The 13,109-nt window shown below is 39.4% G+C and overlaps 1 protein-coding gene across 1 annotated transcript in view; it reads left to right on the top strand.

Annotated features, from left to right (window-relative positions):
* Positions 1 to 13,109, top strand: part of IRAG2 (inositol 1,4,5-triphosphate receptor associated 2) — a 38,844-nt gene that overhangs the window by 3,448 nt on the left and 22,287 nt on the right. Inside the window, exons 6-15 of the mRNA XM_065651954.1 lie at positions 643 to 801; positions 1,961 to 2,078; positions 3,711 to 3,761; positions 4,892 to 4,969; positions 5,564 to 5,620; positions 7,673 to 7,732; positions 7,842 to 7,906; positions 8,002 to 8,101; positions 9,673 to 9,796; positions 10,151 to 10,260. Coding sequence (XP_065508026.1) covers positions 643 to 801; positions 1,961 to 2,078; positions 3,711 to 3,761; positions 4,892 to 4,969; positions 5,564 to 5,620; positions 7,673 to 7,732; positions 7,842 to 7,906; positions 8,002 to 8,101; positions 9,673 to 9,796; positions 10,151 to 10,260 — 922 coding nt within the window. The remainder of the gene's footprint in view (positions 1 to 642; positions 802 to 1,960; positions 2,079 to 3,710; positions 3,762 to 4,891; positions 4,970 to 5,563; positions 5,621 to 7,672; positions 7,733 to 7,841; positions 7,907 to 8,001; positions 8,102 to 9,672; positions 9,797 to 10,150; positions 10,261 to 13,109) is intronic.

Here is a 13,109-nt window from a genome sequence, read left to right as displayed (position 1 = left end):
GTGGTTTTGTGGTGTGGTGGGGTTTTTTTGTTGTTGGTTGGTTTGGCTTTTTGTAGTCATGAGTCTGGCTTGGATTCTGTTAATAACAAAGCACTTAACAATGCCGGAAATTTTAAAGATAATGTTTGCGTTTTATGTACAGTCAATCTTAAGATCTTCTTTCTGATGCTGCCCTATTGTTTCTCAAAATCTCAAAAGGATGATTCTTGTTCCAAGTTGCAGTTGAAGGCATAAGTGGGGCATGGCTCAGGGGAAAAGAAAGCATCTAGAAATTGTGGAGTTAATGCAAAAGTATTACTGGTGGCCTAAGAGGTTGATTAACATAGGCTTAAGATACTTTCATGGAGACATCCAGAGGCAGTACTTGTGTGGTGATGTACTTTAATTGCAGGGAGCATTAAAAATTAAGAAAAAAAAAAAAAGGGTGCTTAAAGACAAAGCAGTTCATGGTGTCCACAGAACTAGAGAACTGATCTGATATATCTGTGCAGAGGAAATGACTGTACACTTCAGTGCTTCAAGTCCTCTGTGGGCTCTTCTCTCGCCTCTCTCATCAGTGCAACACAGCACTCGGATTTTCAAAAAGTCTAAATTAGATCAAATCGTCTTTCTCAATCTTTCTCGATTTTCTCACTGAAACAGGGAGACTTCTGACTTGATAACCTGTGTTGCGGATCTGCAGTACAACAACCAGAAGCTTCAGGAAGAGAACAACAAGCTGAAGCTCACACTGGAAGCTGTGGATGAGACCAACAATAAGCTATTGGCAGATAATGAGGATCTGCAGCAACAAATAAAAAGGTCAGAGACCATGATGGTACAAGGTCTACAGTGTAATGGCCGTGGGCAGATGTGTCTTCCAAGTGGTCCAGATTTCTTTATGCTTTTAGCCTCACTGGTGCTTCATGATCACAACTTTCTTGACTTAATGTAGTATCTGTAACATTTAACCCTCTTGCCCGATTGCTCTGCTTTGTACCTTCTGGTTCGTATAAAAATCAGTCATCTCATAACCTGGCTTTTGCAGTGTGAGGTGCTGAAGGTGCACATGGGCAAAATCTTGGAGTAAAGCACAAACAAAACAAATTTTAAAAAAATAATAATTTTAAGAAAGCTTAATGATAACAGCAGAACAGCTAGGCCCTGGAAGTCTTCCAGTCCTAGACCACGCACTCGCTCCCAAGCAGGACAGAGATGAGCAGGTTAAGAGTTATTTTGCTAGTTCCTTGAGGAGCTAAAGTGGGTTGTCTCGCCAGCTTAGTGGTGTGGCAGCTGGGAGACCCATCAAGGCCAAGAGTATAAACCTAGTGAGTTCATGATGCTCATCTGACCCAATTGATTCCAATGTGATATAGTTATGCCAACTGCTAAACCATTCCTAGTATCTTCTGGGGAGGTTAAGGCAAGAGTTCCAGAGCATAGCTGGCATGGGATGTGTGTCCTCAGCTTGGACCATGTACTCTGGGGTGCTCTATAGCCTAGAGCTAGCCAGGAAAAGGGCCGTGGCCTGTTGGTCAAATATATGTTGTTTGTGGTACCAGATCAGGATAAGAAAATGATACAGAGCTTACCCTTGACATTGTTTCTGTAACTTCCAACAATGAAGTATTGTAAAGATGAGTTTATCTGCTCAGGTAACCTGATATATTTGACTGTAACAAGCTAGATTGTCATGTGGATGGAAACAAAAGCATGCTGTCTTAGATGCTATGTCTGCCTGGGGTTTCATCCTTTACTGTGAGAGCAGAAGGGGGTGATAAATAAAGCATAGGTCCATGAGGCTTTACTTACTGGACAAAAATGATGGGCTTAAACTTGATTGTGGCTCTTCTGTTAAGTATCTGTGCTAAAGAATAAGTCCCTGGTGGCTTCTAAAAATCCTGTTCCTGGTATTTCAAGCCTATCTAATGACCAGCAGTAACTCATTAGAGTTTCTCTGGGTTTATGTCCTCCCACGCAGCATCCAGCATTCTGTACTGAAAGCCAAATCACTGGAAGAAGAACTAGAAGAAGCAAAAAACAACCTGAACCTGTTAGAAGAGAAGAGACAGCAGATTCTCTGCCAGAATAAACAACTAGTAGGTGTCTTATTTCTTTGTTACAGCAAGGTATAAGATACTGTACAATATAAACTAAGATGGGATAGCTCAGCCTGTAAAATAAAAAAAAAAAAAAAAAAAATCCAGCAGTATGATCTTCTCTGTTCAAAATGTGATTTGTTAGTGCTACAAAAACACTGAAGTTTTTTGCATGGAAGTTTCTTTTAAGCTATTGTCAGTTACAATCAAGAAAACTATTTAAAGGGTCAGTCTTGCATGTAATTACACTTAAAGACAACAGCTCTCATGCTGACATCATTGGGCCTTGCATGTTTTGAAGTTAGTGACGTTTTGCTAGAAATTCACACAGCTTTTCTAGAAGCAGCGGGGACAGGAGACTGTTCAGATGTTGACATGAGTTGGTTTCCAAAGCACGCCTAGGTCATTGTCAATGTCCACGTGGGCTGGCAGATATGACAAGCACCTCTCAGAAACCTGTCTATTCTGAACTTCATAAGATGAGAGGAAATGGCCTCAAGTTGCACCAGGGAAGGTTCAGATTGGATATTAGGAAACATTTATTCACAGAAAGGGTTGTGAAACACTGGAACAGGCTGCCCAGGGAAGTGGTGGAGTCACCATCCCTGGAGGTGTTTAAAACACATATAGATGAGGTTCTTAGGGACATGGTTTATTGCTAGAGTTAGGTTCTGGTTCAACTTGATGATCTAAATGGTGTCTTTCAACCAAAATAACTCTATGACTGACAGCTGGAAGCCAGTCTGTACACCTTGGTGTGACTTGGAGGGCATGAGGTGCCTACATGACAGCATCTGAATGGCACCCCAGATGTGAGAGTAGCAAAGCCTGTGTGCCTGTTGTAAGAGGTGTTAAGCAGTCTGGTAGCGATGCTGATGTGGCTGCAGCTTTAGCAGGTGTTGCGAGACACCAGAGCGTAGGCTCTCTAGAGAACATATGTCTGCATTGCTGTCATGCATGTTGTTCACGCTACAGTGGCACCTCTGTGTCTTGCTGTGTGGGCATAGCTGTGAATTGGTGCTCCATGGCTCTGTGTGCTGCTGATGGTGGGTATTTAGAAATCAAAAAAAGTCTTCCATGCACTTTTTTTTTTTTGTGCTGTCCTGCTGCTGTGTGCGTATGTTTTTGTTTTGCTTTAAGTTGAGATTGCATGCATAATTCACCTTGCGAGAAGGAAGTGGGGTGGGAGAGAGAAATATTATTAAAAGTTTTGTAGCTGTGGTTGTTCCTCAGTTGCTGTTCTCTATGCAGTGGATGCATTAAGTGGGGTCCTACAATCTTTCTTCATGTCTGAAAATAGTGTAGTATGGCACCTAGGCTTCCCAGATTTATCTTAAGTATGAGAACAACTAGATTTGCTCGCTCTGGCCTTGAATACCTCCTTCCTGTCATCTAGTGGTCTGAGTTTTACGCTGATTTGAAATGCCTGTGTCAAACCCTTCAGTGAGGCCTCATGAGGCACTGCTTTCTGAAACAATGGAATGGACCACAGCTTCATATTGGGCTCTGGATGTGTTTGTGGTCTGTTGCTTTTTGGCTTAGTTTGGCTTTGGATGTTGAACTTGACGTGCTAAAAACAACTCTTTTGGCTTTTTTCTCTCCTCGCATTTTTTTTTTTTTAAATCTGCTCAGGAAAAAGAAAACCAGTCTCTCATCGTCAAAATTACTTCTCTTCAGGAAGAGGTAAAATAAATCATGACTCTGCAAGTGCATGTTCTTGTCTAGCTAAAAGCTCACCATTAAGAAATAAAATGCTTGTCAGACTCTGAAGCCTGACTTGCTAATCAGGTTATCAAAATATCTTGTATTTTACAAGGATAACTTATCATAAAACTTTATCTTGAAGCTGTACTGTGCTTCAGACTTTGTTTGCTGGGGAAGTATGAGGGACAGGGGCAAACAGCTTTTCCTCCTCTTTTTCAGAGCTTTATAGACAAATTCCAAATATTTCTAGTTAATACAGCTATAAATATACTAGCTCTATGTTGAAACAATCTCCATCTAACACCTTTTATTTCCTATTCATTTCTGTTTCCCTCCTTCAAGATCCAGAGGAGGAGCCTTGTATAGATCTGTAACTAAAAAAAAAAAAAAATGCAGTGGCAGGGGGTTCTACTCTCAGAGGAATCCGTTGACACTGGCCAAGGACCTACAGGAGGCTTCTAGGGAATATACTGCTAATCGAGCCATATATCTAGGCTCACTTTTCTTTCTGTTTTGTTGAGAGGAGAGCTATCCACTCTTATTTTATTTCATTAAAGTAAACATTTTATAAACCAGTTTTTATTGGATGATAAAATATTTTAATACTTGCTTACAGCCTGTATTTTAGACTATTTAGAATTAAATGGAGAAACAGGTTAAATCATAAATAGTAATGAAAAGGAACTTTTCATGATTCAGGAATATATTCTCTATTGTAACAACATGGTAGTTATTGTTCTTTGCACATCAATCTTTGCTCAAGATTAGTCTTTCCAAAGAGGTTGTAAGTCCAAATAGCTATTAAACTGCATCTTTCAAAAAATACTTCTCATGCTGCAGGTATGAAAGCTTTTCTCTAGCTTTCTGTGTCTGGTAGTCCTTATAAATAATGTTTTGAGGTTTTCCTCTTTTGAGAGTGCTCTGGAAAAATGGAGGAAATTTAGTGGAAGTAGTCTCAGTGGGGCAAGCAAATACAATGTATGTGCACAAATACTGGTAGTGCTTCAGAGTAGGCAGCAGCTTGGGGGTGGAAATGTCATTTTGCCTAGTTTCTTTAAGGAGAAGCTGTCAATCCATTCAGCTCTGCCTAAACACTCTGTCTTGTTCAGAATATTAGGAATAGCGTGGACACTGATGAACTTCAAAAGAAGATTTTGGAGCTGTCTAAAAATGCAGCAGAGCTTCAAGTAAGGATTTAAACTCTAGGAGGAACAAAACAACAGCCTGTAGTTTGCTGAGGTCTAGTGGGGGGAATTTCTGCCTCTGAACCTGTCTCTGTTAAAGAGCTGCATTGGAATCATAGCTTGGACAGTACAACAGCTTTGACTAAGAAAGCTACTGTCTGGAGGCCAAAAATGGGACTAATAGAAACAATCCACAGTTTTATTCTTTCCTCTCAGTTAAACTTTTAGGAAACCTTTCCCCTCTTTGATAAAATAGATTAGAAAGGCATACTTTACTTAATGTTGCTGAAACTATTAGCCTGAACAGGCAAGAGGAAACAAAGGTGGCTACAAAAACTGAGAATGCTTTAGCGTTTAACTGGGTGCAAGGTTTGAGCTTTGAAATACATCATACAAGGTATTCAAAGAAGAATTTGGTTGTGGTGTTGTTGTTGTTTGGGTGGGTTTTTTTGGGGTTCGTTTGTTTTGTGTTTGTGGTTTTTTTTCTAAGCAAGGAATCTTGATACCATTTTCCCCTTACAAGTAGAAGACAGGAACAGAGTCATATTACAGTGCATACTGATGACTGGAATTATTTTTGATCTTTTCATTGTTTAGATCCAAGCACATATTTATGAGAGCACTGTGGTGAATAAAGAGGCAAGCTTGATCCAGGTTAGTTGCTTTTATTTCATTATGGTTTTGACTGAAAACACTGACTCTGGGATGATTTGTAAAAAGGCAAGGCAATAGTCTTCACTGTGGCACTTTCATTTCTACTGTTCCCACACTACAGAACCTGATCCTATAAATGGCTTCAAAGTAGGCGAGATCTGCTGTAGGACCTGATTATGAGTCAGCATAATTAAAGGTTTCAGGATTTTGCTTTTATTAAAAAGAAAAAAAATCACAACCTATTAAAACAAAACAAACTTCAGAAAAACGTACAGAAACTTCTAAAGGCTACTTCCTTCAACAGCTGGTAAAAGAACATACCTGCAGAAGATCCTTCCCTTCATGTCATTTACATAATTTTTGTATCAAACTAGAAATGGTGATTCAGAGCCCAATGGAAAAGCAAATTTGTCGTTTCTTATAATGGAGGTGTAATTATCTAGGTTTGACTGAAGAGTGAAAATTTCTGATGTTGTCTTTAAACTTCTATTTTGTGTTAGAAAACAAAGGCATAAGACTACATAAGGGCATTGGCATTCTCTGGATTCATGAGTTATGCAAATAGCCTTCTAGACTAATGGGGTTTTGTTTAGCAGAACATGTTCTAAATCAGCTGATGAAATATTTGACTATTAGGCAACCTGCAAAAGTGAGTGTAGCTGAAGTCAAATAGTGACTAGAGAGAACCTAGCTTCAATGTGATCCAGCTGATAATTTTGTAGCTGAATGGTTTTTTAATAGCTTTTTGTTTTCTTTTTCAAGAAGCAGCTTAAGAATGCAAGTGAATTAACTTTTTAAAAAATAGTTTTCACTTTCTCCTCCTTGAATGACTTTAAAATTTTTGTGACCTCTGTAGTATCTTTTCATTTTAAAAAGGCTTTTTCAGTCCAGTGACTAAATGGGAATTTTGAAAGCAGACTGCAGGATTGCATGTTCTTGTAGATAAAGGTGACTGGTTTGTATGAGCTTGAAGAAGCTGATGTGGAGAATGGACTCTGCTTGTTGGCATTAGGATCTGTGGGATAAGGTTTTAGCTGTAAACTAAAAAAAGCCCCTATCACAGCTCTTTGTCCAAAGGTAGATTGGATAGGATTGACAGTCACTGAAAAGTACTATGGCAACCTTTCTTTTCCAGACCTGCGGAAGGCCTGTAAAGGTTGAAACCACATTATTTTTTCTCTTTTTTTTTTTTTTAACCTTCAGCACCACACATTAGTTGTCTCTGCTAAGAGACCTTGCTCTATAACCTAACTTTTCCTGTTTAGCTTTCTGTGTATTTTATGTCTGTCAAAAACCTCAACTATTTTTAAGAACGAAGATTAGGAAGAAATCGTAAAAGGGGTGAGAGGACCAGGCCTCCTACTTGAGGTTCCTTTATTCTCTAAGAAATGCTCCGCTTGCCTGTGTGGTGTCTTCTGTTGTAATACCAGAACATGACTGAGGCCCATTGCTCGTTTGTGACACTAAGAAAGCTAGTACTTCTGCTAACTCCTCAGTCGTACTGTGAGGGTTGATACGTTCTCTATCAGCCCTTCGATTAGGTGGTGTTTAATCTACAGAGCCCTACGCTTGATGCATTTAATAATGAAAACTGATGAGAGTAAACATTACAACTTGTTTTAAGGGTCGGTTGGGATTAAAACTTGTGCCAGGCATAATATAGGCCAGGTTTTCAGCCAGAACTAGAGCACTTCTGTCTAGTTTAACCTTCTACTGCTGGTAAAGAAACCAGGTAAGTAATAAATTAGAACACAGCATCTGGAAAGAAGTTTTTCTGTCTCCTTAATTTCAGGAGTTACATAGAAAAGGTCTTCTGACTGCTTTCTGTTAGCCAATATGCAAGGTATTCTTTTAAATTTGCACCTATTTTTATGTTATATAATTAGGCTGCTGCTCAAACCTAAATTGTACAGCTTACTGCTGTGATGTAGAATTGAGTATAGTGTTATTTTGGTTACAAGGCATCATAGCTATAAGTATTACAAATGCAGTTCAATGCCCTAGTTGTCAGATTGTGTGCTTTAAAAGGTCTTTTCTCCACAATCTCTGCAGAAGGAGCAGAACATCAAAGAACTGAAGTTAACCATTGTGGAGTATTCCTCAATAATAGAGGTATGGGACTGACTTTAGTTTTTGACTATGTGAGGGGAAAACATGCAGATCCTATGCTTATTCTGCATGAAAAACTAACATTCTAACCAGGTCTCGTGTATGTTTTTAGACTTTGCGGGCAGAAAAAAATAAGCTATTGGAGGACATGCAACACATGCAGCAAGACCTGATCTCGTGAGTATTGTGAACAACTCCCAGGAAACACAGTCCATCAGAAATTAAAAAGGGCTGAGACCTACTCTTTTTTTTTTTTTTTTGTCTGCTTCTAGAAATGGGTTGAGTTTCCCATTGCTGTGTAAATTTAACAGCGATATTCCTGAAGGCATGAATTCACTGCACTGTGAACTGGAACTTGCTCAGTCTTCTGAGGTATGAATCAAATCTTTATTGTATCTCATCCCAGTTGTCTTGCATCAGTAAAGGAAGAACAAAGCTCGTTCCCTGTAGATTGTTAGATAACCCTGGAATTTGAAGCCATTAATCCTAGCACACAAGCACAGAATGTGAAGTTTACAGTATCGTCCCAAGTACATTGGAGGAAGTCCAAAGAAAATGCTTGACGTTCTAAAAAAGAGACCTACAAAGTAAATCTGGAAGAGCTAGGGTCACTCAGTTGGCAGAAGAACAGACTGTTAAGAGAAGATAGGAGTTTTCAAATAAATAAAAGCTATTATGCTGAAGAAATTGGGTCTGTTTCTTCTTGTACTGCCTACACTAGACACAATGGTTTTCAGTTGCGGAAGGGAGGACTTCTTTTTCCTTGAAGTCTAACGTAGTGAAAAATAAAAGCATTAGAGTAAGCATCTTGACAAGGTTGTAGAGTCTTCATGTAATTTATTCCATAGAAACTCTGATAAGTATGTGTCGGTAGGTAGCATTTCCTTGGAGACTGACCTTTAGAAGTCCTGTCTGGCTCTTTTTTCTGAGGTATTTGGGCAGTGATTTGGGGGAGGACAGGCCAGGCATCCTTCTTATGAGTTTGGTACAGGCTGACAAAATCTTAGTACTGCAGTTGAGTCTGTTTGTTTGGAGTTGTCTGTTTTGTTTGGAGACCCAGCAGGTGGCTTGGTGATTTTTTGGGAACTACTGTTTTGATCAGATACACTTCACATAACGCTGGGAGCTTGGTCTCTAATTTACTGTTATAAGAGCTTTCCAGCACTCCAGTGAAGAACTATGTAGGGGGTGGGGAGAAATATGGTTTTAGTTTAGATTTTTATCTAAGCTATTCTGTGCCTGTTTCCCTAAAGACATTCCATGGAGTCCCATCCTTCCTTACAGTGCTGTCTTCCCTTCAGGTGCAAGCTGTGTGGCAGATCTGATAAATCACTGCAATAGTGTATGCCTGTTTTCTTGTAAGATTTTGCTGTGCTGCTACTCACTTTTGTACGTGGTGCGTTTGCAAAGAGTTAGCACTTGCAACAGAAAGTCTACTAGTGGACTTAAACCTGTAGGCCCAGAAATGGGAGGGATACCTGGCTGGGCATCCCAGTTTCAAAAGTAATGTATTGTCCCCAGCTGCAGCTCCCCATGGCCACAGTGAATCACTATGTTTACCTCTCAAATGCTGTAACAAGACATGATTCCACCAAATCACCTGTAAAGCAAGTAAGGATTCTGCTTATTCATCACTTGGCGAAGCCTCTTTTGAATAAAAATAACTAATTATTGACTTCCTCTTGTGCCTACTCCTGATGTGAAAATTTACATTGGATCACTCAGCAGCTTGACTGGCCTGTGTGTGTGTGTGTTGGTTTTTTTTTTTAAATCCCCATGACATGATGGTTTTGAAAAGCTTTTACGGGCTTCAAGTTTCAGTAGCTCTGACCTTCTGATAAGTACAATGCAGGGATACTTCAGAAAACTCTAAATGTCACTGATGCTGGTTTGTAATAAGGAGATGTCAAAACAAGCTAGCTGGCTCTTCCATCTCTTCAAAGATTACCAAGACTGAATGGACATGCCTGGATGAAACGCTGGACCGTGAAGTGCTGTTTTTACTTCAGGGACCTGAATATGTGGGAGAAAAATTTAAGACTGTCATGCAAAACCTGGTCAGTGGCAGAGCTTAATGTGAATAAAGATATGGTCTTCTATCAGCCTTTTAATTAGGATTTCTCCAAGCATTGACAATCAGACAGTGTTTACTCCTGTTGAAAAAATAAGAACAGCTTCTTTAGGGGTGAAGGTGGGGACATAGTTACTCTAACAATATCATTTGGCACCTATTATAACTTATAACCTGGGTAATTCTGTGCAGTATTGAGTTGGAGTAGTACTAAAAAGGCCAAGGTGGGGTTTTTGTGGTGGTGGTTGGTGGTGGTTTGTTTTGTCTTGGTTTTTTAGTTGGTGGTTGTTTGGGGTGTTTTTAATGGTTGGTTGGTTTGTTGCGTTTTTTGTTTGGGATTGCTGTTGCTTTTTCCCAGCAAGAGGAAGCCTCTGAAGCAGAGGAGCTTGTCATGAATTCTTTACAATGGGTAAATGATCCTGAAGAGAACATGCAACAGTCTTGGGAAAGAAAACTTGTGGTAAGTAACTTTCTCAGAAGATATTTTATGAAATAGTGGGGCTGTGTGGAAACTAAAGGTAGGTATCTTATTCCTGCATACTGTGTGTATTAATGACTTGAGATTATAGCAGCCCATTTGGGAGTCAGAGATGGCTGTATAGAGAGAAATAATCTTTTGTAACTTTTTTTTTTGAGGATGAGGGGATCATTGTTTTTCACTTAAATGCTGTGCTTTTCCTTATGTCTTGTGCAAGGTCTCATTTGTTAAAGGAAAGGGTAGATGAAGCAACTCAACCTGAAGATGAAAATGAGGTCAGATGACAACTCTGTCTGAGCTATGAAGCTTTTCTGCCCACTGTATGTTTGTGTGCATTGAGCACCCATTTTCTCCTGTGCTCTGAATTTGACTATGGTAGTGGATTGTTTCACTGTCCAGAGGAGGAGGGAGAGGTGGCTTTATAACCAGATTTCCGAATCAAAACTTTCAGAGTTTGCTTTCTTTTGAAAGGCAAAGTGTTGTTCTTTTGCTGGATACAGTCCACAGAAAAAGTTTTTAGAAAAACATATTTTACAACTTAATCTTGCATAATGTGTTTTTACTACTCTTTGTACCTCTTGTGAGGCTTGAAAGTAAAGACTTTTGTGCAAGGTAACTGGCAAAAATAACTTCGCCATGTGGTAGCAGCAGTCTGTGGACACAGCTCAACTCTCTTGCTCTTGTTCCCTCTTCCTTTCCTATGTAACAGTATGGTTTCTAAAATTTTCATCTTGCTGGATATAGCTTTTTCACTAACCTGCTCCTTCCCACTAATCTGTTGTTAGGAGTATTGCTGCAGAAAACTCCACCAAACTGTATACTAATGCTGTCTTTCTGCTCCTTAATAGATGCAAAAACCTCAATTTGTCCCACTTGAATAGTAGCAGGTGACATCACAGTGCATGGTGCTTTAAGCTGTTTGGTTTTAGGCAGAAAGCTATTATTTTCCTCTAGTGCTGCAAAATGTTGTATCTGGTCCTCTTCACCTTTCCTGGGAAGATGGGAGCAATCATTAGAGCCAACCAGTCTTGCAGCCAGCTTTCCAAAGTTTTTTCTTTTTTGTGTAAATCCTGAAAACTTCCCCTTGGAGAAGGTGCAAGTGTCTGTCTCTTGACCCCAGTGTGACTTTGGGTAGACTCTAGGAAACTGCTGGCTCATGCAGGGCTGTAACTTCTTGATCTTGACCAAAACCCTCCTCCTTCAAAGCTGTCACAGCTGAGAACTGCTTGTTAACTTACCATTCTTGTTGGGATCGTATTCCTGTTAAGCATGTGAAGCTAAAAACTTTTGGTTTGGGTGTTGGAGTTGATTGTGGCAAATAAATCCAATGCTGGCTCCTAGAGAGCAAGGCATTTTGGAAACTAAGCTAACAGAGGCAAGAATGAGATATTTAAAAAATGAAAGGTTTTGTTGTTCTGGGACCCAGGGGGTCAGGAAGTGACTTCATGTCAAAAATTTTGTCTTCACCTAGCTAGAATAAGCCAGGTGTGTAGGGAAAAAAGATTCCAAATAGCTTCCTCCACCCTTAGAGAAAGCTTTTGTGGGAAAACAAATTAAATCTTGGACCATACACAAACACTTGAAGCCTGAACACTTCCCCACCATTTCCTGTGAAATATATTATGAACGTGTTTTGCCGGGTTTTAATATTTTAAAGTATGTTTTATAAGTATATTATACATACAGTAAATTATAGGTGTGCCTATGTTTTTGTGTGTAATACATGTTTTTACTGTCACCATCTATATATGTTTAAATACTTCTTTTTTTTCACCCCTCTGCTTCAAGATAACTGGCATATGTGCTGTGATAAGCCTGTATCACTCGTGTGTCAAAGCCATGTTGTTTCCAAGAGGAAATGCTGCCTATTTCTTGGCTAAAAAACTGATCTTCAGGATGTGGGCATTTGCATGTGGTCACATCCCATGTCATCCCAGTAAGCCTATCTAGCAAAACTGCTCAGGCTTTTTTTTTTTTTTTTTTTTTTTAGCATGATACTTGATGTGCTACACTTTTTTGTTTGAAGCTCATGAACATTAGACTCTAACTTACAGTGGGTAATGTGGCCAATATTTGTGGGATTGATGTTTTCCCCTTGGAACTACTGTAAAACCCCAGAAATATGAATCTCATTCTCACTTGACCTCTGTTTGACTCTCATTAAGCTTTCTTTAAAAGTTGAGGACTTTTTTGGTATGTTCAGTTGAAAAAGGCCAGAGAAAAAGGACTGGATTTTTCTTTCTCAGTGCTTTATACTGCAAGTCACTATGCAGAAAAATACAGAGGATACAATGTTAGCATGTCATTCTTACCATCTTCCCCTTATTCTTCCTACAAATCTGAGGTAAAACAGAAAGCCTTCGTACAGGAGTCATCCCTTGGACAGACTTCATCTGCTAGGCATGTATGACAAACTGAAATATGGACTTATTGGTCCGGGTTTTTTTACATTTCTGTAATAACAAACTCAAACTGGTGCCAATGAAATTAGTTGTACTTTGGGGAAAGGGTCACAGAAGTCTAAGTTATCAACTTTAGGGCTTCCTACAAGATGGTCATTATTAAAACTTCCCCCTATAAAATACGTGGGATTTTGTTGCTGTGTCTGGGCATTTTGTGATGAAGGCTTTCTGGGGTAAATTGTAAAGACTCCCTCATGCACCATGTAATCTCTTGGCAGACCATAAATGCTTGCTAACCATATATTTGTTTTACAAGGAATAAAGAGGAAGAGGACTACCTGTGTACCCTAGATCTGCCCACAAATAAGGGTTGAGAGTGGCTTTTGACTTAAAAGTAACCTTTTGAAAAAGCTGGAGCCATCTGTCAAA

This window comes from Caloenas nicobarica, chromosome 1 (assembly GCF_036013445.1).
Source record: "Caloenas nicobarica isolate bCalNic1 chromosome 1, bCalNic1.hap1, whole genome shotgun sequence".
In the NCBI taxonomy this organism is placed as follows: Eukaryota; Metazoa; Chordata; class Aves; order Columbiformes; family Columbidae; genus Caloenas; species Caloenas nicobarica.
This window is presented reverse-complemented; position numbering and strand designations above follow the sequence as displayed.